The sequence below is a fragment of the Mesoplodon mirus genome, assembly GCF_964341445.2.
Source record: "Mesoplodon mirus genome assembly, chromosome: X".
In the NCBI taxonomy this organism is placed as follows: domain Eukaryota; kingdom Metazoa; phylum Chordata; class Mammalia; order Artiodactyla; family Ziphiidae; genus Mesoplodon; species Mesoplodon mirus.
The window spans coordinates 139,134,174-139,160,242 of record NC_138981.1 but is presented as its reverse complement, the minus strand read 5'-3'; the positions used below and the strand labels follow the sequence as shown (position 1 = coordinate 139,160,242).

Below are 26,069 nucleotides of genomic sequence, written 5' to 3'. Positions count from 1 at the left end.
AACCAGCCCCTCGGAACCCAAGCCGCCTCTTTTCCCCAAATGACGGCCGTCGGCAGCCAATCGGCAGCTAGACGGGGCGTCCGCCCCTTTTTCCTTTGCCGGAATGGACACGAACTCCCGCCAATTGGAGGCGTCGCCGCCGAGGCTCCGCCCTGCCCCGGCCGCTGCACCCAATGGCGGGCCGGCTGGCAGCGGCGCCGGGGGCGGGGCGCGGGCGCGCAGGTGCAGCAGCGCACAGGCCGACCGGGAGGGCGGGGCACGACGTCGGCCGTGCGGGGTCTCGGCGTCGGCGGCGCGCGCGCTCCCTCCTCTCGGAGAGAGGGCTGTGGTAAAAGCCGTCCGGAAAATGGCCGCCGCCGCCGCTGCCGCGCCGAGCGGAGGAGGAGGAGGAGGCGAGGAGGAGAGACTGTGAGTGGGACCGCCGCGGCCGCGGGCGGGGACCCTTGCTGGGGGGCGGGGGGTAGGGGCGGGACGTGGCGCGGGAGGGGCCCGCGGGGTCGGGCGACACGGCTGGCGGATGGCGTCCCTCCTCTCTACCCTCCCCCTCCCGCTGGTGACGGCGCCCCCCCCTCGGCCCGTTACCCGCACTTGCGGGTGACCGTCCTCGGCGCGGCCTCCCAGGGCTGCCTTCGCCTGATTCCCCCCGCCCTCCCGCCTCCGGCGCGCATGCCGGCCCCCGGCCCCGCGGGCACCCCTGTCGCCGGGGTTTCGCCTGTCGGGGCTGCGCGCGCGCGTCGTGCCCTTCGCGGGGCTTCGGGCCCGAGGCGCCGTCGCGCGCCCGCGGCCCCGGCCTCTCCCTGGATCGCGCTTTCCCGTCTCCCTCCCTCGCGCGCCCCCTCTCCCGTTACTCAGCCCCCCCACTGGCGCGCGTGCGCAGTCCGCCTCCCGTCGGGAGAGTGCGCCACAAGGGCTCCTGCGCTTTCACCCCCATCTCCAGGCTTTGCCTCCCCCTCCTTCTCGCCCATTCCATGACTTTCTGCCCCCACTGCGAGCGAGTTTCTTTCGCATCTACCAGGAACAAGTAGGTGGGAATTATTGTCCACCCACAAAAGGTACTAGACATTGTGTTCCTGACCCCACAGCTCATCAGAAAGAGGCGGTTATAGTTGCCATCAGGAGCCGTGGGTAGGGGACTGTGTCCGGCAGCACCTGAGGCTCTTCGGTGGGAGCGCGCCCCCAGGGCCTTTGGGGGTGCCGTGGCCTCAGAATACGAGCGCCCTCCCATCCTCCCCCCCTTCGCCGGCGATCTTCAGTTACATAAGTGGAGTGGGACATAGTATGTGACGGGCTTCCATAGTCCTGGAGCGTGCCCTGCTCAAGATCATCAGTACCAGATGGGGCAAGTTCACCGCATCGCTGTGGCTCCTGTCAGTTGGTCCCTGAAAGTTTATTTTCTTTTTAGTTTGGTTCTGAGTCACGCAAACTGAAACTCAGGTGACTTATTCGTGGCATGGCAATGTTTTTGTGGTTTTGCACTGAAGACTTAAGGTCATTGTGAAGAGTCTAAAGATTGCTCTTACAGAGGAGACCGTTCATGGCATTGCTGAGTGTGGATCCAAGGGGGAAAAGCTGTCTCTGGAATACACCTGTGAGGCCATCGCTTCTATTGTGAGTGTGTTCGGTGTGGATTGGTCACAGCAGAAATGGGCTCCACCACAAAATTGATATTCCTGACTCATGGTCAGGCAGATGTGTGCTTCTGGTTTTTCCAGGAACAGGAACAGGCTCTGCAGAGCCATTCACACGTTGTGTCTCTGCTGTGCGGGATCAGTGCCCCAAATTGTAAGATGGTAGGATCAAATTCAGGGGGTGGTTGGTGATTGTGGAACCGAACCTACTGGCCTGGGAGGCTGAGTGGCTTACACTTTGTAGGACTCTGGCAAGTTTTAGGCATTTTGTTATATTACAAAAATGAAGCATATTTGGGCCTTGGTAGTAAAATTCATTGTTAATAGGCAGTTACTATACAGGAGAAGTTGAGGTTTCATGGCCGGAATTTTCATCTGCATCTGAGTGATTTCAGCTAACAATGAGATTAACCTCTCCTCTTGGGTCCTTTGAAATATGCTGGATCTTTATTTTAAAAAAAAAAATCTGGATTTTTTTAGGTCTTTTGGGAATTTCCACCAGGGATTTACAGAAATAGGCTTATTTATGGATTTTTTAGGACTTCTACTTAAAATCCTAGTCACGGAGCCTAGGAAACATTTGCTTTTATTTTCTTACCCAGACATATCAGAACCTTAAAGGGCACAATCAATCTAGTAGAAGTACAGTTGATTAAATAAGTTGCCACAGAGTACCCATTCATGACATGTCAGCCAGGTGGCCGGCCGATCACTGCGGTGCATTCCAGTCTGCACACACAGATAACACAAGCTCACTTGACGAAGATTCCAAGGTTTGTACGTCTAAGCCTGAGACGTGACAGGACAAGGGCTCTGCTTTGTTTTGCATCATTGGCAGTGCATTAGCCTCCTTGGGGGCCCCTCCAGTCAGTTGTTCCATCATATCCCTATCCCTTTAAACTGCACAGACAGCTTCCAGAATATAGTTTCTCTGCAAAGTGATTGGTGGCATCTGAAGTCATCATGTCCTAACAGCTTGAAGAAACCTTCTGTGGCTTTCTTGCCAGTACTGGCCTATCACACCATGCTCTTTTTGTGTTGTTACAGATTTGCCTGGAATGCTTTAAACCTAGACTCCCGGGTCTTTGTTTCACTTGATAGAGCATGATGCAGTCCAACCGTACTCCAACTTTTGCGCTGCGCTGCTTATGTTTCAGGAGGGTTAGAATACAGTTTTGCATTCTATTTGCAATTTCCAGCCACAGCCATTGTTTCCCTGCCTGCCCTGCCTCTGTGTGGCTGAATCTAGTGGGGTGGGGAGACAAGCTGTGGAATTTGACAGAAGTGGCTGGATGAGTCCAGTATGATGTTATCCCACCTGAATACCCCTTCCCCCGTGTGGAGATGGCATGAGAAGCTCGTTTCTTGAACCTAGAATAAAGAAGAGCAGACGGAAAAGTGTCAGTTCCTTACTGGAGGGCGGTTTCCACCACTAATACACCTGCCCGGGACTATTTACATTATAAATGCTGTCTCCTGGAACCTGTAATCTTTTCTTTATTTTTTTAAAAACATCTATTTACTTATTTATTTATTTATTTTTGGCTGCGTTGGGTCTTCATTGCTGCGTGCTAGCTTTCTCTAGGTGCGGCGAGCGGGGGCTACTCTTGGTTGCGGTGCAAGGGCTTCTCATTGCAGTGGCTTCTCTTGTTGTGGAGCACTGGCTCTAGGCGCGCGGGCTCAGTACTTGGCTCGTGGGCTCTAGAGCGCAGGCTCAGTAGCTGTAGCGCACGGGCTCAGTTGCTCTGCAGTATGTGGGATCTTCCCGGACCAGGGCTCGAACCCGTGTCCCCTGCATTGGCAGGTGGATTCTTAACCACTGTGCCACCAGGGAAGCCCCGTAATCTTTTATAAAGGTGAATAACAGTGAAAAGCTTTTAATTGGCTAAGAGCAGTTTGTGGCCAGCCTGCCCAAGTTATCTATGAGAAGAAGAGAAGCACAGAAAATGTTTGGCATTTGTAGTAACTAGTGTTTTAAGTGCAGAAGTGGTCCTAGACTGGTGGTTCAAGGGAGTGTGGAAGGACACCTGCTTGTTCTCACCACCCTCTGCTCTGGTGACATGCATGCAGACCAGCCTCGTGTGGCCGGCAGACGCAACCTTTTTTCTTGGGGAGAGCATTACTGCCGCTCCAATGGAAGGACCTTGTCCTCAATGCTTCTGTACCAGCCCTCTCCAGTCAAACTGCCATTGTCACCTCTGTGCCTTTACCTCATTTCGGGTAGGACGGATGTAAATGAGTTCCTCTTCCTTGGACTCACTGACACAGAAGTTGTGCTCTTCTGCCTTTACCTGGTCTCTTTTGCCTTTCTCTGGCAAGGAACCTCTTCTTATTGAAAGCTTGATTTGCATGCCATTGCTTAAATACCTGGTTCCACCCCTTTGATGGTAGGTATGGTGTGTGTGGGAACTGAGTGGGAATGGGAATTGGGGGGCTGGCAGGGCATGCCTACTCCCATGTTTAAGGGGGGTTGTGACTGTTCCATTACAGAATAAAGCCTTGGCCTTTTTCGCTTCTTCAAGGCACACTTATGTTGGTTCTGCTGGTGTATGAATGTGTCTTTAGCATAGCTGTTTTACAGTACTGCAGAGGTCTGGACTCTTGGGAGCAATCCTTAGGAAGGGTTCAGTTGGCTTCTGTGCCTAAGAGCTGGGGGCACTATGTATATGGACCTGCAAATCATTGCTTTATTGGGTCTTCACCTAAGTGCTCTCATTTGCTGGCTCTTTTTTTTCTCCATGGAATCCTGAGTTATCAGAGATCTTAAAATTTCAGAGCTAGAAGGAACCTTAGTCTAGCTCCCTCAGTTTACAAATAAAAATGCAGTTTACCAAAAAAAAAAAATGCAGCTGTGAGAAGATGTGGCTTTTCCAGGGCCTCCCAGCCAGGGTGCCAGTTTGATTTTTATTATATAGCTAACTGAGTAATACTGTAACCTTGACTTCTGGGATTTCAAAGTGTCCTATGGCTCGAATGTTTAAGGGAATTATAAGGTCTCACTGCACCTCAACAGATAATTCCAGGTACCATCCTGGTAGTTACAGACCAGCAGTAAAAGACTTGGTTGGTGTTGCCCTTCCTCTGGGTTTGATTGCATGAGTAATTGTTTGAAGAGTCTCTAAGTTTTACACTCTAGGCTTTTTTTAGTCTAAAGATAAAAGTGCTACTCTTGGGCCAGCAAGGTATCAGAAATTAGCTAATATGGGGCAGTTTAGGTTTAACAAGGAAATGATGGTTATCTTGATAAAAAATAGAGTGACAAAAGACCTTTTTTGAACACGTGTTCAAAAGCAAAATAGAAACTATCAAGCTATTAACCCAGTTTGTTGAACATTTTGATTTTCTGATCTGAGAGGCTTAAAAGTGATTGCTCTAAAACAGACTTGTGTATTTTTGAGGATAGCTTTGGATCTCCCAGGGCACTTGGTTTCTGTTGGTGCTGCCTTTTTTCTCTCACGGTTAAAGCCCCTTTATGTGATGTTACAGCAGCTTGTTGCAACTTCAGCTGCTTTAAAATGAAGGGAGACTTTGCCTCTGGATTTCATGTGTTCTTCTTGGGATGACATTTTGATGTTGCATGTTCTCTTGAACATGTCTTCTCTCCCTGAGTATTTCTGTATGACATGTTGCAAGAAATACTAACTAGAGATCGCTACTAACGGTATGCTTTATAGTGTCAAAATTTCCCTCAGAGGTCACAAGACCTGTGATAGTGTCGGTTCTAACATGCATGAGTCTTTCCTTTATTTTAGCACAGTGTGTTATATGTCAGTAAATTGCAGTTTATTCTTTGTTTCTAGCTAGGTAAGCCGGGAGATAGCATAGTACTTTGTCTGTATGTTTATCTTCAAAATGTCCCAAATAGCCCTGGGAAAAAGGTCGTGGAGCACAATGGGGGCTTTCAACTTACGATTTTCTTTGTTTTAGGCTCCATAAAAATACAGACTCACCAGTTCCTGCTTTGATGTGACATGTGACTCCCCAGAATACATCTTGCTTCTGTAGACCAGCTCCAACAAGATTCCATGGTAGCTGGAATGTTAGGGCTCAGGTAAGTAACCTTCCTTTTTTTTTTTTTAGTATATGTCCTGGTTTGGCCATCTGTTTTTAAAAAAAAAAAGGAATAAAACAAGTTATACTACTCTTGGACAGTATAAAAGTACCCCAAAGACTAAAGACATAACTGTGCCAAACTGTGCCATATAATAAAAAAAAGTCACTTCCCTGAGCCCTGAAAGGTCAGTTTGGGTAGGGCTACTTGGTAGCCACAGTGTGATCTGGGGGCGGGTGTCAGATTAGAGCCGGAACTGGTGACCTGCACCTTCAGTTCACCTTCAAGCAGGTCAGCTGAGCTGAGAGCACTTTGACTGAGCTCTTCACTTGCCGCTACTGCTGTCGCCTAGCGGCCTTCAGCACTGTGCTTTGTTTGCTTTGGTAAATGACTTCCTGGTCAACATTAGTGAGTGGCGGTAATGCGTTTTCAGACGTGGGAACTGGTGTGTGGTCCCCTAGAAGGATGACATCCTGAAAGCTGTTGCCAGACAGCGGAGCCCATGGCTAATGGCGTGTGCTTGCCGCACTCCTCCCACGGGGACTGCAGAGAACACCCAGATACACTTCTGGCTCTTGAGACTCTAGAGCAGAATGAATGCCTTTTGAAAAGCTGGGAAGCTAAGTCATTTGAGTCTGACACTTAGAGGCTCTATCAGCCGCGCTTTGGGCTACTTTGGCGCCACTGCGTGGACTTTAATTTCGTAAAAATGAGTGGTTCCCTAATTTCTCAACTGTCTGGCTCAATATCTTAAGCTTTTTTAGAGTAGGGGTCACTCCACATTTGATGTTTTGACATCCGGATTTCAAACATTCCATGTGGTAAGACAGAACGTTCTAATTTGATTTTTCCATTTCTTTTCCTAAGAAAAAATGTGGGTTTACACATATGCTGCCATTGTGATTCCAGCTGAGACCCTCAAGTAGCACTTTGCTGTATCTCTCTAGTGGTTTCTGACGCCTCAGTGTAAAGCCGTGTGGACATCCGTAACAGATCGCCCATTTCGGGGCTGTGCAAGGGGCAGAGTTTGGGTGGCAGAGAATAAAAGGTGTAGAAGGAAGTGAAGAGCATCACACTGCCTCCAAGTCCCAAGTTCGGTTTCACTCCTGATCCTGTGACTCAAATTGTCATTCCCATTTACCGCTGCGGGCTGTGCCCTGGGCCCTGCCGACAGGGCGTTCTTTGTACGCCACGTATTTATGCTGGTGGGAGTTCTGTGGCTGGCGCTTTGTGCATTGTCTCAGAAATTGGGTGGACTAAATGTAATATAGGCAGTGAATGGGTTTCTTCTGATAGATATTAGGCCTAAGGGGGTGATTTATGTTTTTAATAGTCTTTTTCTCAGATTACGAATGGATTTTAGAAGACAGTGGTGACTCTGTACAGTTTCTTCTAAGAAATGTAGAAAGGAAGAGATGTTTTTAAAAATATTTCTTATTACTTATGAATGGGAAAGACACGGCCATTTGAGCTTCAAGGAACTTTGAAGGTAATTCTCAAAGGACAGAACCTGTTTTTAATAGATAAGTGCTTGATATCTTGCTATTTTTCTCTTCCTTTTTAAGAAATTATAAAAATAATACATGCTTTTTATAGAAAGTTCAAACCATTTTAAAGTATATCAAGTAAAAAAGCGAAAGCTCCCCATTACCCTCCGTGCCCACTACCCAGAGTAACTGCTGTTAATAGCTTAACGTAGATCCTTCTGAATCATCTTCTCAGGCTACGCCAATACGCACCTTTTGTATTTTTGACAAAACAAGAATGGTATTGTACGTATTCTGCATCTATCCATGTGATGCGTTTCTCTGCCTCATTTCTATTTAATAGCAGCATGGTTTGGTGCCAATTTACTGTCATGTGTTGTCCCCCTATTGGTTTTCCCAATGGTTCACATTTTAAGACGCTGTTGGATTGAACTTCCTCACGTGCCAGTCTTTTTGAAGAATGGCTGCCTAGACTTGGAGTTACTGGTGGGTACTACCACATCACCTTCCAAAATGTCTATCCCATTTCCCACGACAGTCTTAGAAAGTGCCAGTTCCCATACCCTCGCAGAATTGGATATCCATCTTTTAAATTTGTGCTCCTTGGGTTATTACTGGGGCTGAATGTCAGTAGTCATTGGCCATTTGTATTTGGTCTTTGTGAATTGCCTGTTCATATTCTGCATTTATCATTCCCTCAGGATATTTCTTTTTAAGTCAATTTATAAGAACTCTTAATGTATTAAGGAAATTAATTCTTTGTCATCATGCAGATATTTTTCCTACTTTGTCGGATATCTTTTTTTTTTTTTTTTTGGCTGTGTTGGGTCTTTGTTGCTGTGCGTGGGCTTTCTCTAGTTGGCGGCGAGTGGGGGCTGCTCTTTGTTGCGGTGTGCGGGCTTCTCATTGCGGTGGCTTCTCTTCTTGCGAAACATGGGCTTCAGTAGTTGTGGCTCGTGGTCTCTAGAGCACAGGCTCAGTAGTTGTGGCACATGAGCTTAGTGGCTCCGCGGCATGTGGGATCTTCCCAGACCAGTGTTTGAACCCGTGTCCCCTGCATTGGCAGGCGGATTCTTAACCACTGTGCCACCAGGGAAGCCCATGTCATGTATCTTTTGATCCTGCTTGTTTTTTTGTTATGTAAAATTTCTGTTACGGTTTCTTCTTTTGCTTTTATACTTAGAAAGTCCTTTCCTACTCTAAAAACATGACAATGTGCATCTGTATTTCCTTCCTAAAAAACTTGATGATGTGCTATATTCATATATACATATTTGATACATGCAAAAGAATCTTATAGGTAAGTTGTCCTGTGTTTTTTGTATGGTATTTAAAATACTTGTATTTAACTTTGCGGTGGGATGAGGTCTAGAGCCCACCTAGCCAGTTGTATCATAGCCATTTGGTGAACCAGTCATCTGGTCTTCACGTGTATCATATGCTGACTTTAGGCGAACAAAGCGTCTCTTACTTTTTTCTTTCTGAATTTTTTCTTTGTGAGGCTTGATGGCAAGCCTGTCAGCAGATAATCATTTATTCATTCACCCAACAAATATTTTAGCCCCTGCTTTGAGCCAGGGACGGTGCTGGGCCCTGCAAGCACTACCTTCTTGACCAGGCAAGGGGTGCTGGGGTAGGCTACAGAGGTCGTGATGCCAACTGCATGGCCACAGTGCTCATTCCGGAAGACTCAAGAAAATAGTGGATCTTCACAAAAGTAGGTTTTAGATAAACTAGGAGGAATCCAGAGGGTGTGTGTGTGCATGTGTGTGTTTTAAATTCTGACATAGAAGTTAAAGCTTTACGGTAGACTGCAACATAAGCATAGTTTGTTTTCTAACTCATGTAATTGAAGGCTGATTTGTGTCTTGATTTATGATGAGGGCTTTTTGCTGTTAAAATAGTTCTATATTCAGCTGGCTTGGTTGTGATGGAATAAAAGTTGCGTACTGATAAAAATGTTAATTTTCTTCTATAATGATTTTGAAGCTTTCTGTAATAGCTGATAAAAATAAAGACAGGATTTTGGTGAATATAATCTTAGGGGAACAAGTGTAATTTTTTGCAACTTGTATCATTTAAATCTAATAAATACCCTCAAAACTGAAGTGGAATCCTGATTTTTTTTTTACTTAAAGAAATGATATAAATGATTTGTGATTAAGGAAAAGGCTTCTTGTGTAAGGCTGAGGGGTTTTTTTAATGATGTTTTAGAATAGTTAGGTATATAGTACGGAATGAAAAAGGTGGTACAAAAGGTTACATGGTATAAGATCTCCTTGCCACTCTGTCCCCAGACATCCATTTCTCTCCCTGAAGGCAGTCATCATTACCAGTTTCTTATTAATCTGTGTGTGTGTGTAATTTTTAAATTGTGGTAAAATAGTCATAACGTAAAATTTACTGTTTTAGCCATTATTAAGTATACAGTTTAGTGACATTCATTAAGTGACATTCTCATTGTTGTGCAACCATCACCACTGTGTATCTCCAGAACCCTTTTTATCTTGCAAAACTGAAATGGTCCCTTTTAAACCATAACTCCCCATTCTTCCTTCCTCCCCCAGCCTCTGGCAATCACTCCTCTACTTCCTGTCTCCTGTGAAATTGACTCTTCTAGATACCTCATATTATTATATGTTTTTATATGTGTGTTTATGTATATATTTTATGTATGTGTCTACACACACAAAGGTGTGTGTTTTTTTACCAAACAGTAAAATACTGTGCGTATTCGCAAAGTTTGCTCTCTTTAGTTAATATATCTTGGCGATTGTTCGGTATCAGTTTCTATAGAGCCACGTCACTCTTTTTAAGGGTTGGGGTAGTAGTCCATTATGGAGGCACCGTAATTTCTTTAAGTGGTTTTCTCTTGCTGGACATTTATGTTTCCAGTGTTTTTTATTTCATTAACGCAGTAGTGAATAGTTTTTTACATAATAACCATTTTGCTCACAGCCAAGTTTATCCGTAGGAGAAATTCCTAGAGATGGAACTTGCTGGGTCAAAGGATATATGCATTTTAAACTTTGATAGATATTGCTAGATCAAGGATGGCCTTTTAATTGCACAGTTTTAGAGAAAAACTACATATGAGTAGATAAGCACAAAAATGTATGACTGCACTGCAATTTGTAGAGATTAGAGAGCTGTTTATTAGGCTAGGAAGAAATTGCTTTCAGCAGTTAGCACGAGAAAGCAAAATTTCAGAAGCTTGCATTTCATGACCTCATGTGAGCAGAGGCTGAGACAGGACCCTTTACTTGGCAAGGGGAACTTCAGCCTGTGCTTGTTTGTGAAATCTTTTTTTTTAATTTATTTAATTTATTTATTTTTGGCTGCATTGTGGCACGTGGGCTTTTTGTTGAGGTGGCTTCTCTTGTTACGGAGCACAGGCTCTAGGCACGCGGGCTTCAGTAGTTGTGGCTCGCGGGCTCTAGAGCGTAGGCTCAGTAGTTGTGGCGCACAGGCTTAGTTGCTCTGCGGCATGTGGGATCTTCCTGGACCAGGGCTCGAACCTGTGTCCCCTGCATTGGCAGGCGGATTCTTAACCACTGGGCCACCAGGGAAGTCCCGTTTGTGAAATCTTGAAGAAAATGGAGCATTTTTATTTTGGTATTGTTCTAAGTTGCAGTGGCTCCTTGGGACTCAGGGTTGAAGAGTGCCGTAGCTGCTGGACGTTCTGTCTTTTTTGTATTGTAATATGTGTAAGGAATATCCAGGGCCATATTGCAGTTGCTTCATTTGTCTTTGACCATGGTACTCTTATATTGCAATACTTTATTCATTTACCCTGTACTAATTGAGCATCTATTATTTGTCAGTTCCTGTCCTAGATGCTAGGGACTGTTCCTAGCCTCAGTGGTCTTGTGGTCTAAAGGAAGACAGACAGGCAAATAGGCCATTACTTTACAAGGGGCTGAATGCTACAGTGGCCACTGAGGGTGCACATAAATATTTGAGGGACCCCACCTAGACTTCAGGGTAGGGTCAGGGAGGAGACTTCTTTGAAAAGTGACCCCCCCCCCCAAGACCTGAACGATAAGGCAATATTAACTAGTCCAGGAGAAAGTATGTGTGGAGGAGAGAGCAGCCCGTCTGCAGGCTCGGATAAGAGAGAACTGTCAGGCTGGCCGCGAGGGCTCATGGTGCGGGGATGAGACAGGCAGGGGTCTCGGAGCAGCTGCACTGGCAGAGTGTGCTGGTGGGAGATCAGACACAGCTGCGCCGGCTGTGCCAAATAGGCTCAGCTTCCCTTCCGAGCCGCCGCACTCTGAGAGCCCCCGGAGCCCCCGGAGGCCGTGCCAGGCGCTCTGGCCACCCGGCCTGTTCCCCCCACCCCGCCTCTGCTTTCGAGGCCATCTGCCCTGAGTCGGCTGGTCGCCTACCCATCAGGCCCCTGGGGCTCCTGCTCCAGACCTCTTCCTGGAACCTTCCTTCCCTCCACTTCTGCCCCAGGGCTTCACTCTGACATTCGATACTGCGAGGAGGGAGACAGCTTGCCTGGCGTGTGAGTCAACTGTGGGACCAAACGCACTGCTTAGTTCTCACTTTTATTTAGTATTTTTTTGCCAAGACTTTCGTGGTGAAGGAAGCAGTGCATGAGCAAGCTCACTCCTGTCTTGTCAAGGACCAGGTCCACCCTGATGAGCCCCTGCGGATGGCGCCGCCGTCATCCCCACGAGCCCGGGCTCGGGCGGTGGGCTCCTTGGCACCCGCTGCTCCGCGCTCGCGCTCCCGCAGGCCATCGCAACCCTGCTGCTTCTCAGGTCCTGCCTTCCCACAGGCCTCCTGCCCCTCTTCCTCCCTGTCCTCTGCACTCTACTCGAGGGGTAGACTCGGGTACTTTCTCTTCGTACTCCGGAAATGTTAGCAGTTTGCCCAGTTCACGTCAGCCTCCTCTTATGGAACTCGAATGAGACAGCTCCAGTGACACCCCAGCCTATGGTTGCACTTGCCGCCCTGTCCCCCGAAGGTGATGGGCATACTCCCCATGCATGCTCTATGCTGTGTTCCACGTGCCAGTATATAACATTCAAAAGTGTTTTGCAAATTTACAGGATGGTATCCTACTGTATGTGACATTCTGCAGCTTGCTCTTTTCACGCTATACTTGGCCTTTTGAGCCTGGTCCATGTTGCTCTGTGCAGACCTTCATTCATTTAACATGTCTCCTTGTGTTGTGGAGACATCTTTACAACCAAAGTCCCACCAGAGCCCTGAGGGAGAATGGAATTGTGGAGAAACAAGGATTGACATCTGGTTTATGTTTACATCCTTTGGGTCTATTAACCGAGAAGAAGATATTTTTATTTCTGTGTTTGTGAAAGCTTTCCACAAAAAAGGCATCCATTTTCCAGACTTATTAATAGAGCAGTCCGAAGGTTTTATTTTTAGATTTGAAAGAAATCAAAGAAGGCTTCTGAGATGTGCACATTTCCCTTCATTCCCATCTCCTTTGCAACATTTCACGTTGCTGCTAAGACACCAACTTGAGCACTTTTCAGCATGAGCTGACTTTCTACATGTAAATTATTTTTGAAAAATTAAAGCATTTTCATTTTTCTGGGGTTTCTAGTGGTACTTAAGTTTTGACATTTCCTTGAAAAGTTGTATTTTAAATTTGTATATACACTTTTAGTAACGTATTTTTAAAATATAAATTTCTGTGTGTTTGTGGGGTTTGTGTTTTTGTAAACAGCAGAAGCTATTAGTCCATATTAAGTACTAATTCGCTCTAATATTTTCAGCTGTTTTTGGAATTACACTTGGCAAAAAAATAGACAAATGTCTTCAGTTGTGACAGTTTGTCTTTTTGTTCCTTTTAACTCCAGAATAAATAATTCTAGTGAATTTTTTTCTAGGTTTGTAAGAACACAGGAATGATTCTATTCATCATAATATGTAGTTAGGGAAGGTTGAAAGTCTTTTTAAGTGGTATCACTCTGTAAGGAACTGTTAATACAGCTTGTAAGCAACTGTATAAAATTTCTTAACCACTCTTCCAAGTTGTTTAAGACAAAACAAAATGAACAACCAAACAAAAACTATTCATTACGCTCTTTATTTTTTAATTACATAAGTAAAGCATCATTGTAGAAAATTTAGAAAATGCGTATGGAAATCACCCTGGAAATTCCACCATGCAGAGGAAACTGCTGTTACTGTTTGCTGTATATCTTTCTAGACTGAGGGTTCTGACTCAGGGTTGAGAAGTCGGGTTCTATAACCTTGGATGGGAAAAACACTCCGTCTTTATTTTCATTAACCTCTCACTGAAAATTTAATGACAAATATAGTCAGCAGACCATGGTAGTATTAGGAGTACCTGTGATTTTGTCACCAATAGAGATCAAAGATGCTTTCATATCATATTACAATTACAGAGATTTTGAAATATCACTTGTGTTCATCACAATTCAGACTTAGTTATCAGACCCACATGTAGATTTGGCTGTTCAGTGGCTTACTAAAGAAGCACATTACTCTAGCACCAATTCTCGAAGTAAGTTGTTAATCAATTTCTATGCATTTTATTTTACGCACTTCAAAACATTCTTCTGAAGAGTGGTTCAGAGGGCCAAAAGGGCCCATGGCATAAAAAGGTTACGAATGCCGGTTGTGTCCATTATACTGTGCAACTACAAATACAAGAACAGCCAGCACTTGAGTGGTTACTGTGTTGGGGAAAGAGATCAAGGAAAGCCCTAAAGCACAGGTGCAATAAAGAGAGACAGAATGACATTAAAGCTTAGTTCAAATTATTATATCATATTTTTTATGAACACATTTAGTGTTTTCCAGATACTGTGCAAAGTGTAAGGCAACTACAACTGGCAAATAATAGCCTAAGAGTTACCTTTGCTATTGGTATTTTAAACATCCTTCTAGAGTCTTCCTTATGCACCTGTTTGCATGCATATATGTTGTTTTAGATAAATGGGATCATAGAGTATGTGCTGTTGTAACTTGCCTTCTTTCCTCAATGATAATGTTGTAGATATCTTTCCATGTCACTAAAAACATATCATCGCTTTTCCCTAAAATGAAAATAACTTAATTGTATTTTCTAATTATAAAAGTAATATCTGTTTCATGAAAAAAAATATTTTTTAGAAAATATACAGAGAGGAAAAGTAAGAATTGCCCATAAATCTGCTGTCTACAGATAGATAATGTCTGGATAATGTTTGTTTGTTTTTTACAGAAGGACTCTTTTTTTTAAATATTTATTTATTTGGCTGCGCCGGGTCTTAGTTGCGACATGTGGGATCTTTAGTTGCGGTGTGTGCGATCATTTAGTTGTGGCACATGGGATCTTTAGTTGAGGCATGCAGGATCTAGTTCCCTGACCAGGGACTGAACCCGGGCCCCCTGCATTGGGAGCGTGGAGTCTTAACCACTGGACTACCAGGGAAGTCCCTGAATAATGTTTTTACATCATTTTTAATGACCCCCTGACATTTTATTGATGGGTATACTTTGATTTAATTAGGGTTGTTTCCATTGTTTCTGTGCTTTCATTGCTCCAGATGATGGGTATGGCTGTGTGCTGACCATTCTACTCTGTGCCTGTGTCTCCAGCTTGCGTCTCTAACCTCTCACTTGAGCCCCCACATTGGATGGCCTCTTCAGTATTTCCCCTGGAGTTGCTCATTGACATCTCAAACGTAACAAGTCCCAAACAGAACTCTTGCTTTTTTTTTTTCCCCCTTCAAATATGCTTCTCAGGCTTCCGTGGTGGTGCAGTGGTTAAGAGTCCGCCTGCCGATGCAGGGGACACGGGTTTGTGCCCCGGTCCGGGAAGATCCCACATGCTGCGGAGCGGCTGGGCCCATGAGCCATGGCCGCTGGGCCTGTGCGTCCAGAGCCTATGCTCCGCAACTGGAGAGGCCACAACAGTGAGAGGCCCGCGTACCGCAAAAAAAAAAAAAAAAAAAAAAAAAATGCTTCTCTTCCTAGTTTCTATCTCATTAAATAACATCAGCATCCACCCAGTTACCAATCTAAAATCCTAAGAGTTGTCCTTGATTCTCTTCTTTTCCTCACCTTCCTCTAATTCACCAGCAAGTCCTGTGGGCCTCTACATTGAAAATGTACCCCAGAACCAACAACATCCCACCATCTCCACTAAGACCTCAGTCCTCGCCACAGGTCACGTCACTGATGGATGCAGTGGGACTTTGGGTGACATATTAAACAGCTTTCTCACCAACATTAGGAAACACTACATGTTTCATAGGCCTGTTTGTTACAGTGACACTTAATTCTAAATGATGGAATTGTTCCACATTTCATAACTTTTTCATCTGACCAATACAGTTCAGTTTAAGTACTGAGTTCCTTGCTGCTCCGTGTTGAAGGATATGCAGTTCATCAGGCTGTCATCCAGCCATTCATTCCATGATGGAGTCAGGTGTCTACAGTACCTGGGGCACTGTGGTAGGCAGGCTGTAGGGTGACTGAGACAGATTGGTATCTCTCCTCATGGAGCTTAAGTTTGGCTGGAGAGACAGACTTTAAATAATGCACAAGTAATTATGTAATTACAATGGGTTAAGTGCTCTAAAGGACAAGTTGGGGGGAGTGTTCACTGTTATCATATGTAATGGAGGAACAGCTGAGCCTTGGGAGGGATAAGGAGGCCTCCCCTAAGGAGGCAGTGCTGAAATGGGGAACCAAGGGGTGAACAGACGTGGGCAAAGCACAGAGTGGAGGAGGGCTTTCCCAACGGAGAAGAGCATGTGTGAAAGCCCTGAGTCTGGCAGGAGCTTAACAATCAGAGAGAGATACTTAAACAGCCCTGTGTGGCTGGAGCAGAGCAGGGGTGGGGGGATGACGGAGATGCAGGGTGAGAGGCTGACGAGCTGGGCGCAGGATTTTAAATTTTATTCATTCATTCATTCATTCATTCATTTATTTATTTATGGCTGCACTGGGTCTTTGTTGCTGCACGCGGGGTCTTCTCTGGTTGCGGCGAGTGGGGGCTACCCTTCCTTGTGGTGCGCAGGCTTACTGCTGTGGCTTCTCTTGTTGCGGAGCATGGGCTCTAGGCGCGCGGGCTCAGTAGTTGTGGCTTGTGGGCTCTAGAGCACAGGCTCAGTAGTTGTGACACGCGGGCTTAGTTGCTCCGTGGCATGTGGGATCTTCCCGGACCAGGGCTCAAACCCGTGTCTCCTGCATTGGCAGGCGGATTCTTAACCACTGTGCCACCAGGGAAGCCTTGGGTGCAGGATTTTTGATGTTAATGTCAGAGCAGTAGGAAACTATTGAAGGGTTAGGTTGCTTGGATTTTGATTTTTTTTAATCAAAATATTACAGCCACTTGATAACAACATAACCTCTCTCAAAGGAGGTTATGGTGAAAACAGCAGTCTACCCCTCCTCCTTCCTGTTCCATGACCTAGAGATGCCAGCTTTTAATGGTTTCTACTTTTAGTTTCTTTGATGGTTACCGTCAAAACTAAATTGTATGCTTATACATCTTTTTTCATTTGACAACGTTGGGGAGTTATATTAACTCCCTGAAATGAAAGAAGACAAGTTAGCTTATATCACCTCCCTTGTTGAGATTCATATTCACGTTTTCTCTGTAACTGTAAACAGTGGTTCCTGTTCTATCACCTTTAGTCCGTATGGCACTTCCCCACTATATAAGGAGATATAATGACCCTGCATCAGTATAAATGCTGAATCTTTGCCTTTGATTACTAAATTCCAGAGTAAGGAGTTGGTGTAATAATCATCTCAAATGGTGGCAAAATATTTGCTGTTGTATTTTCTGTTGTCTCATGTCAATATGGACTCATGGAGTTTTATTTATTAAATGTTTTACAGTTCAGCCAAAGTCACTATTCGTTTTTGATCACATTATTCCAAATTTGGTCAATGAGATTCCCTTTATGCTGGCGCCTGTGTCATCTTGGCGTATCCTTATTAATTAGTCTTTGAGTGATTTTTTGCTTTCTGGCACAAGACATTCCATCCCAATGTGTGCTTTTCCTGCCCTGGAACTGGTTCCAAGAGCTCTGGATCCTTTTAGTGGGAAATGGTATTTAGAATCCAAGATTTGGGTGTTAGATATGCACACTCTTACTGGGCTGATATTGTATCTAGGCTCTTGCAGTGGACAAAGCTAGAATACATTGAAAAAATTTCTTAACTCATAAATACATAATGATATCTACAATGGAAATTTAACATTACAGGGTTTGTCTTTAACTTTTATTTTATCCTTGAATATCTTTTTCTTACACAAAAAGTGTTCATTCCTAATTAACATTAACAGTTATTTATTTGCTTTATCTTGTAATATACATAAAATAATTATAAAAGTGTAATACCAGTATTGCTACTAACAATAAAAATCCTGAACGAAGTTTGTTTCTTTTTGTCCTTAGGATGTATCTCACCAGGGATGTAAAATCAAGATTATTGTGCTCAAAAGTCACTTGGGGAATTTGCTTCTAGTAGTAGTGAGGTAGCTCATCTTGGACTATCCCCCACTCCCTTGCAGATAACAGCTAAAAACTTAAAGACAAAAATAAAAAACAACTATTTAAAGGCACTAGAGAGTGATTAAAGCAGGCAGAAACTGGAGGGAAGTTGATACTTGGAAGAAAGGAACTGCATTAGATGAATTTCCTGTTTATAACGGCTTTTTACCCAAGGGCAGTCCTAGTCAGTGCTGCTGCAGGGAGACTGAGACTTGGATAGAGACCTATAATCTCAAGGGTTAAGGAATCAGAGGACTGAAGGCAGAAATCCTGGAAAGCAGATAGCCACGGGCAGTCGCAGGGGCAGGGGGGGCGGGCAGCAAATTCTTCATATAAACTCTAGCTAAGGCCAAAGGAATAAACTGATTTCAACTGTTGCCCACCATAGGGAAGACAGTTTGGAGTCTGAGTCCTATCAAATTAACTGCCTGCTAAAATAAGCATCGGTACTCTTCATTGGAACATAATGGAATCCAAAGTCTGCCAGTGTATCACTCAAAATATCTAGATGTTTGAAGAAATAGGAAAAATGTGACCCTTACTCAAGAGCAGGGATAAGCAAATTTTTTTCTGTACATAGTAACTATTTTAGGCTGTTGTTATACTGTGCTCAAGAACATAAAAGAAAATATGCTCATAATGAAAGAACAAATTAGTGGTCCTAAAAGCCAATCTTATCAATAACTCATTAAGTGTAAATGGACTAAACGTTTCAGTGAAATGGCAGAGATTGTAAGCTGAATTAAAAAGCAAGACCCAGCATATGTTGTCTTTAGGATAAACAGTTTTAATATAAAGACTCAGCTAGCTTAAAAACAGAAGGATGGAAAAAGATATACCATGCAAACAGTAAGCGTAGGAAAGCTGGAGTGGCAATACTGATATCAGAAAAGCAGACTTCAAAACAAAGGATATTACCAGAGATTAAAAGACACATTTCATAATGATAAAAGGGTCTGTTCATCAGGAAGAAATTAACTGTCATAAATGTGTATGTGCCTAATTACAGAGCTGCAAAATACATGAAGAAAAATTAGCAGAATTACAGAGAGAAATAGACAAATCCATAATTGTACTTGACAATTTTAGTACCCTTCTCTCAATAATTGGTAGAACTAGACCAAAAAATCAGTAAGGATGTAGAAGATCTGAGTATTACCAGCCACATTTATACAATAACACCCTCAACAACTGCAGAACACACATTCTTTTCAAGTGTACATGATACAGTTCAACAATGTATTATTTGCTAGACCATAAAACAAGTCTCCATAAACTTCAGAAGCTTAAGATCCTACAGATTATGTTCTTTGATCAGAATGGGATTAAATTAGAAATTATAACAAAAGATCTAGGGAAAAAAACCCAAATATTTGAAAATTAAACCACACATTTCTGAATAACCCATGGGTCAAAGAAGAAATCACAAGAAAAACTAGAGAAGATTTCAAGTAATAATGAATTATAATGAAAATACAACATATTTAGTGTTATAGGGCACAGCTAAAGGAATACTTAGAGGGAAATTTATAGCTTTAAATGTATTTATTAGAAAAGAAAAAAGATATAAAATCAGTGATCTAAGATTCCATCTTAAGCTAAAAAAAGTAGAGCAAAGTAAACCCAAAGTAAGTAGTGGGAAGGAAGGAAGTGACAAGGGTAAGAGCAGAAGTTTATGAGATAGAAAACAAAGAGTAGAAAAAATTAACAAAACCAAAATATATCAACAAAGTTGATAATCCCCTGGCCAGACTAATGAAGATAAAAAGAAAAGCACGTAAGCTGCCAGTATCAGGCATAAAAGGGGATATTACTAAAGCCTCTTCAGACATTAAAAGGATTATAAGGGAATGTTATGAACAAGTTAAATTGACAGTTTGGGTGAAATGGACAAATTCCTTGAAAAAAAGGACATATAAAAATCGACATAATATGAAATAGAAAAAAGCCCTTCATTTAGTAAAAAGATTCAATTCATTATCAAAAAAATTTTCCACAAAGAAAACTCTAGGCCCATCTGGTTTCACAGCTGAATTTCATCAACCATTTAAGAAATAACACCAATCTTACATAAACATAAGCTTTTAGAAAATAGAGGAGGAAGAAGAAATACTTTGTAGTTTGTTTTATGAGTCTAACATAACCCTGATACTAAATCTTACAAAGACATTACATAAAAAGAAAATTACAGATCATTATCCCTCATGAGCATAAATGTCAAAGTCTTAATAAAATATTAGCAAATGAAATCTAACAGTATATTAAAAAGATAATATATCAACCAACTCAGGCTTATCACAGGAATGCAAATATGGGGTAACATTTAAAAACCAGTCTAATTCACCACATTAAGAGAATAAAGGAGAAAAACCATATAATGAACTCAATAAGTATAGAAAAAGTATTTGACAAAATTCAGTGCTCATTTATAATAGAAACTCAGCAGATTAAGAATAAGAGGGAACTTCCTCATCTGATAAAGTGCCTTAAGAAAGAGATACATATAAATTGTATTTAATGATGACATATTGAACATGTTACCCTTAAATCAGGGAAAAGTTCTAACCAGTGTAAGGTAAGAAAAAAGGTAAAAAGCATTAATATTAAAAGGAAGTAAAACTGTTTCTTTTGGGAGGTAATGCAGAAATTTGAAAGAATCTATAAGAGAGAATGATGATGTACTAGAACTAAAAAGTGAATTCAGCAAGGTCTCAGGATACAAGGTCAATTATACAAAAATTAACTGGAAATGAAATTTACAATGCAGTCCCATTAGGAGTAATTTAATGAAAAATGTACAAGGTCTGTACACTGAAACTGGAAACATTGCTGAAAGAAATTAAAGACCTAAATAAATAGAAAGATATACCATGTTCATGGATTGAAAGACTAAATAATCTTTACAACAATTCTAAAATGTATATGGAAATGCAAAGTACCTAGAATATCCAAAGCAATCTTGAAAAAGAGCAAAATTGGAACACTTATACTACCTGACTTTGACTTACTGTAAAGCTACAATAATCAAGACTGCCTGGTACTTGTATAAGGATAAACACATAGTTCAGTGGAAGAGACTAGAAAGCCCAGAAATCGACCAAACTTCTATGATTGATTTTTAACAGAGGCGCCAGAGCAATTCAGTGTGAGAAAGGAAAGCCTCTTCAGCAAATGGTTCTGTTCATACCAAACAAAAAGGAACCTTGACCCTACCCATATTAGTTGCCTAAGGCTGCTGTAACAAAATACCACAAACTGAATGGCTTAAAACTCAAGGTGTCCTCAGGCACATGCTCCCTCTGAAACCTGTAGGGAAATCCTTCCTTGCTTCTTCCTAGCTTCTGGTGGTTTGCTGGCAGTCTTTGGTGTTCCTTGACTTACAGCTGCATAACTCCAGCATGTGCCTTCCTCATCATGTGGTGGTCTCTTTGTTGTGTCTGTATCTTCACATGGTTATCTTCTTATAAGGACACCAGTCATATTGGATTAGGCACCCACCCTACTCCAGGATGACCTCATCTTAACTAATTACATCTGCAATGACCCTATTTCCAAATAAGACCACATTCTTAGGTACTGGGGGTTAAGACTTCAACATATGTTTTTTGAGGACACAATTTAACCTGTAACACTACCTCACACCATACATGAAAATTAATTCCAGATGGATTATGGACCTAAATATAAAACTATTAGGAAAAAACAATATCTTCACATCTGAAGATAAAGGTTTCTTAGGATACAGAAAGCAATAATTATTAAAGGAAAAAATGGGTACATTGGTCTTCATTAAAATGTAAAACTTGGGCTTCCCTGGTGGCGCAGTGGTTGAGAATCCACCTGCCGATGCAGGGGACACGGGTTCGTGCCCCACTCCAGGAAGATCCCACGTGCCGCGGAGCGGCTGGGCCCGTGAGCCATGGCCACTGAGCCTGCGTGTCCGGAGCCTGTGCTCCGCAATGGGAGAGGCCACAACAGTGAGAGGCCCGCGTAATGCAAAAAAAAAAAAAAAAAAAAAGTAAAACTTTTGCTCTTCAAAAGATGCTATTAAGAAAACGAAAAGGCAAGTCACTGAGAAAATAGTTGAGACAAGTCGCAAATAGAAAGTCATATATCTGACAAAGGACATATCGAGAATATATAAAGAACTCTTACAACTCAATAATAAAAAATCTATTTTTAAAACAGGAAAAGATTTTAGTAAGTACTTCATAAAGGAAGGCATCTGAATGATGACCAGTATTCCCACGGAAAAGTGCTAACATTAGTCATCAAAGAAATGCAAATTAAAGCCACAGTGAAGTACCACTACACACCCACTGGAATGGCCAAAACTGAAAACTGACAACACCAAATGTTGCTGAGGATGTGGGATGGGGCTGCCTGGAAAGTGGTGCCAGGGAACTTTTTGTTCCCATGGTAACATCGTCTATCTTGATAGGGGTTTGGCTTGTACAGGTGCATGCACTTGACAGAACTCATCAAATGATACCTTTAAGATTTGTCATTTCACTGGATGTAAATTTTACCTAAAAAAATGAAAATGAATTTTCATCTCTTGTTAATGATATGCATGCTGAAGTGTTTGGGGATGAAGTGTACTGGTGAACTTTGAAATGCATCACAAATAAGATGGATTGATGGGTGGATGAATCATGTCAACAATGGTAGAATCTGGGTGATGAGTATGTGGGTGTTCTTTGTACAGTTTGTTCAATTTTTCTGTATGTTTCAAATTTTTCTTTATAATGTATTGGAAAATCACTTGGAATAATTTTCTGTGTAGTTATGTTACTGATTTGATATAGTTAGGTTTATTTCTGTTCAGTTTTGTGGTTTGCTTTTTTCCTCTTTATTTTTGGAATACATAAAGTATTTGATGGTTCAAAAGTCAAGCCTAATCTGATCGGGGAATTGCTACTTTACCCAACTTTCTTTAGTTATGATTGTCGAATCACAAAAAGTTATAATTGTCATAATGATTCTTTATATTAATAGCCTATATCCACACTTTATGTACACGTAAACAACATGTATGGGTTTTGTAATTCTCTTTTGTTATATTTATTCTGATTACATTTATTGAGACAAAATTTGGGTATCTGTTGAATCTAGTATAACAGGCTTGAATTTAAAAGAAAAAAAAAGCCAAGCCTCAGATGGTAACTAGACTTGTGGCGGTGATCACTTTGTAATGTATACAGAAGTCAAATGCTGTACACCTGAAACTTAAATAATTTTAAATGAGGCCAAATTTTTTTCTGATTTTTAAGAAGCTAAGCCTATAGAATACTCAAGTTATTAGTTTCTTGCTCATCCTTCTAGTGTTTCCTCTTGCAAAAAGATAAACCAGTGAATATATGTATTCTTATTTATCCTTCTTACACAGCATGCTTGACATGCTGCTCTGCATCTCGTTTTTAGTTTGTTTTCACTTCCTCTATCCTGGAGATTGCTCCCTATCAGCGTCGATACCCTCCTTGTTTATGGCGGCGTAGAGCTCTCCCTTCCTCATTCTTTTTGTTCCTGCTGCACAGACTCCGTTGTATAGATGAAGCATGCTTTAGTCAAGCAGCTCCCTGTGGATGGACATTTGGGTACTTTTCAGTCTTTTCCCGTTGTAAACAATGACACAGTGTTGTTTCGTATTTGTAACTAACCCATTTTTAATCTTTGGACTCCTGTCCTCTGTTTCTTTTTTGTTTGTGGATGTTTCTGTTCTGGTTTTATGGCTGAATTATTTTCTAAAATATGAGAATATTATGTTTCCTCTAGGGACAGAATTGATCTCTCTTCCATATTGCTGGGTCTCTTCCCCTGACCCTGGAGAGCTGTTCGGGTTGGTGACAAGAGGCCTGGGTAGCTGGCACCCTGCCCCTGCTCTGGTGGAGTCACCGATTTCCTGTGGGGTCCCTCCCCCTAGGGAGGGTTGGAGTAGGAGTTCTACAGGAGCTAGGGCAGAGCAGGACAGGCTGACCTGCGGACTTGGCTTTGGTGGGAAGCAGACAAGGGTCCTCCCTCACACCATGGACCCTTGGAGGCCAGACGGAGGTGGGCTTCACCTGGGCTGCTGCCGGCCACACCAGGAACCTTGTGGGGAGGAAAGGAAGGTTCCAGCCTCTGATTTAGAAAAGACCCTTTGGTTTCTTGCCTGTGGAAGGAAGTGGCACCTTGCCACTCCACATGTGCTCCACTAACCAACCCCAGTATTGTCAGCCCCCCTTGGGAGCTTGCTGAAAGTGTCCTGCCCCCAAACCTTCTGGATCAGAATCTGATAGTCAACAGTCCCCCATGTGACTTGTGTGTCCGTGAGAGTTTGAGGGGCACTGCTTGCCCCTGGTCTGGTCTGCTCTGATCTGAGAGCCTTTCTGGGGGTTCTGACAGGCACAGGGGCTCCCATTTCCTTTGTAGCTCCCTTGTAGTGCATTCACTCTGTTCCATTAGTCAACACACTCCTCTTTCCAGCATCTAGAAATTTGTGAAACGTATCTCATCTGTTCAGAAGTCCCCTCCTGTTATCGTTTCTGTCGTCTGTGTTGGAGGTTTCTTCCTCTTTATGCATCTGTACTTCGTTTCTTTGAGGTTTGAAGGGCCAGATAGCAAATGCATGTATACAGTTGGTCATCCTCTAGTGAAGGATTTTAATCAAGGAACTAGCTGTAACGTGACCTTCATCAGAGGCCAGACGGAGTGGAGACTGGGTGTAGACAGTCCTTTTTGAGAAGTTTTGCTGTGATGAGGACCAGAGAAATGGGGTGGGTGGGGTCAGGGGTGGTGGTGGGGTTGCAGAGAGTCTGCTTCAGGAGGGCTCTTGAGAACACGTTTGCACAAGGAGCCGGAGGACCTGGGGTCCTGGACGAGCAGTCTGCTTGGAGAGAGGCCACGGGAGGGCAGGCCCTGGGTAGGCACTTCCTCCTTGAAAAATGCGGGGAGTGTAGAAGGCGCATGGGTCCTGTGTAAAAAGCCCGGGAGTCTAGTGAGAATTAGAGCTCAAGCAGAAGCTGGTGGGTTTATGGGACAGTTGCAATGAAGGACCCCAGAGCAGGCGGCTTCCACCCATAGCAACGCATTGTCACACAGTGTTGGAGGCCAGAGGTCCAAAATCAAGGTGCCACATGGTCCCACTCTCTCCAGAGACTCTAGCAGAGGATTCTCTGTTGCCTCTTCTAGCGGCTAGTGGCTGCCTGGAAATCCTAGATGTTCCTTGGCTTCTGGTCACATCACTCCTATCTCTGCTCGCATCTTCACTTGACCTTCCCTTGTGTGTGTGTCTTCTCACCCTAAATGCAGAATGATCTCACCTTGAGATCCTTCCTTGGTTATATCTGCAAAGACCCCTTTTCTAAATAAGGTCACGTTTGCAGGGTCCAGGGGTTAAGACGTGCACATACCTTTTGGGGATTACCATTGAACCCGCTATAGAAACCTGTCCATCTCCATGATAGAAGGGCCCAGGGAAGGCCAGGAGTCCCCACAGAACAGTTGTTTTTGATGGAATCCAGGCTGTAAGAAGATGGGCAGTAGCAATTTGGTCCTATTGTGTGTAGGGTAACCACAGTAGTTTTAGCTAAAGGGGTTCATGGTAGATTTAATGCGATGGTCATTTTGTCCTAAGTAGCGTTCACATAGCACCCATATGATTCCTGGCTGTCTGGTTGCCACAGTTTGGCAGCTCTAACAGGACAACCCTCTTTATTCACTGGCAAGTTTGTGTAGTTGAAATCAAGTGTTCCCTTAAGTCCGTGCCCGTACTTCTGTGCCTTGTTCTATGACAAGACACGGAAATGAAACATTAAAAAGTGGAAGTACTTAAAATTGTGTTCTTGGAGACACCTTTTTAAAGATGCACGTACTCTGAAGGATAGCCACGTCTCTTTATTCTTTCTCCAAGTCAGACTTTTACACTGGCTGATGCTGGTGCCAATTTGGCCCTAATCTTTTTCCTCATACCTTCAGCTCGCTGCCCCTGTAACCAACTCCAATAATGCGTTCCCCTTGGGTACTCAGGCACCTTTGACGTTCCCATCTTTTCTCTGGCCCTTGCCTCCCTTGTGTCTTCTGTCATCTCCTTCCCAGTGGCGCACCGACCCCGCAGCTTCACCACTTTGTTGCCTTGTCATACTCAGTTGATAGGGCCCCAACCCTGGTAAAATGCAGCCATCCACTGGCTTCCCACGTGCTCTGCTGCCCTACCCTGCAGCTGAATGTGGCCCCCTGGTTGCTCCCATTTCGAGTTCACGTCCACTCACTTCAGGAGCATTTCACGCTGCCTGTCATACTGCAATTCCCCGGTGTCTCCTGGCTTCCCCCACCCTCCTCACCAGCTGTGACAGCATCTCGAAGCTGATACCTCATTTCCTGCTTCCTGGAGAGCAGGGAAGCAATCTGAGGAGGACGTCCCCAGGCC

General features: G+C 43.4%; 1 protein-coding gene across 2 annotated transcripts in view; it reads left to right on the top strand.

The window, feature by feature from the left end:
- The first annotated feature begins 280 nt into the window (after window positions 1-280).
- MECP2 (methyl-CpG binding protein 2) overlaps window positions 281-26,069 on the top strand; it is a 62,973-nt gene continuing 37,184 nt past the window's right edge. Inside the window, exons 1-2 of one of the 2 annotated variants that reach the window (XM_082609691.1) lie at window positions 328-408; window positions 5,556-5,679. In XM_082609691.1, coding sequence (XP_082465817.1) covers window positions 5,654-5,679 — 26 coding nt within the window. In that variant the 5' untranslated portion in view covers window positions 328-408; window positions 5,556-5,653. Of the gene's footprint in view, window positions 409-5,555; window positions 5,680-26,069 lie in introns of both variants that reach the window. The other variant, XM_082609690.1, reaches the window with a different exon arrangement.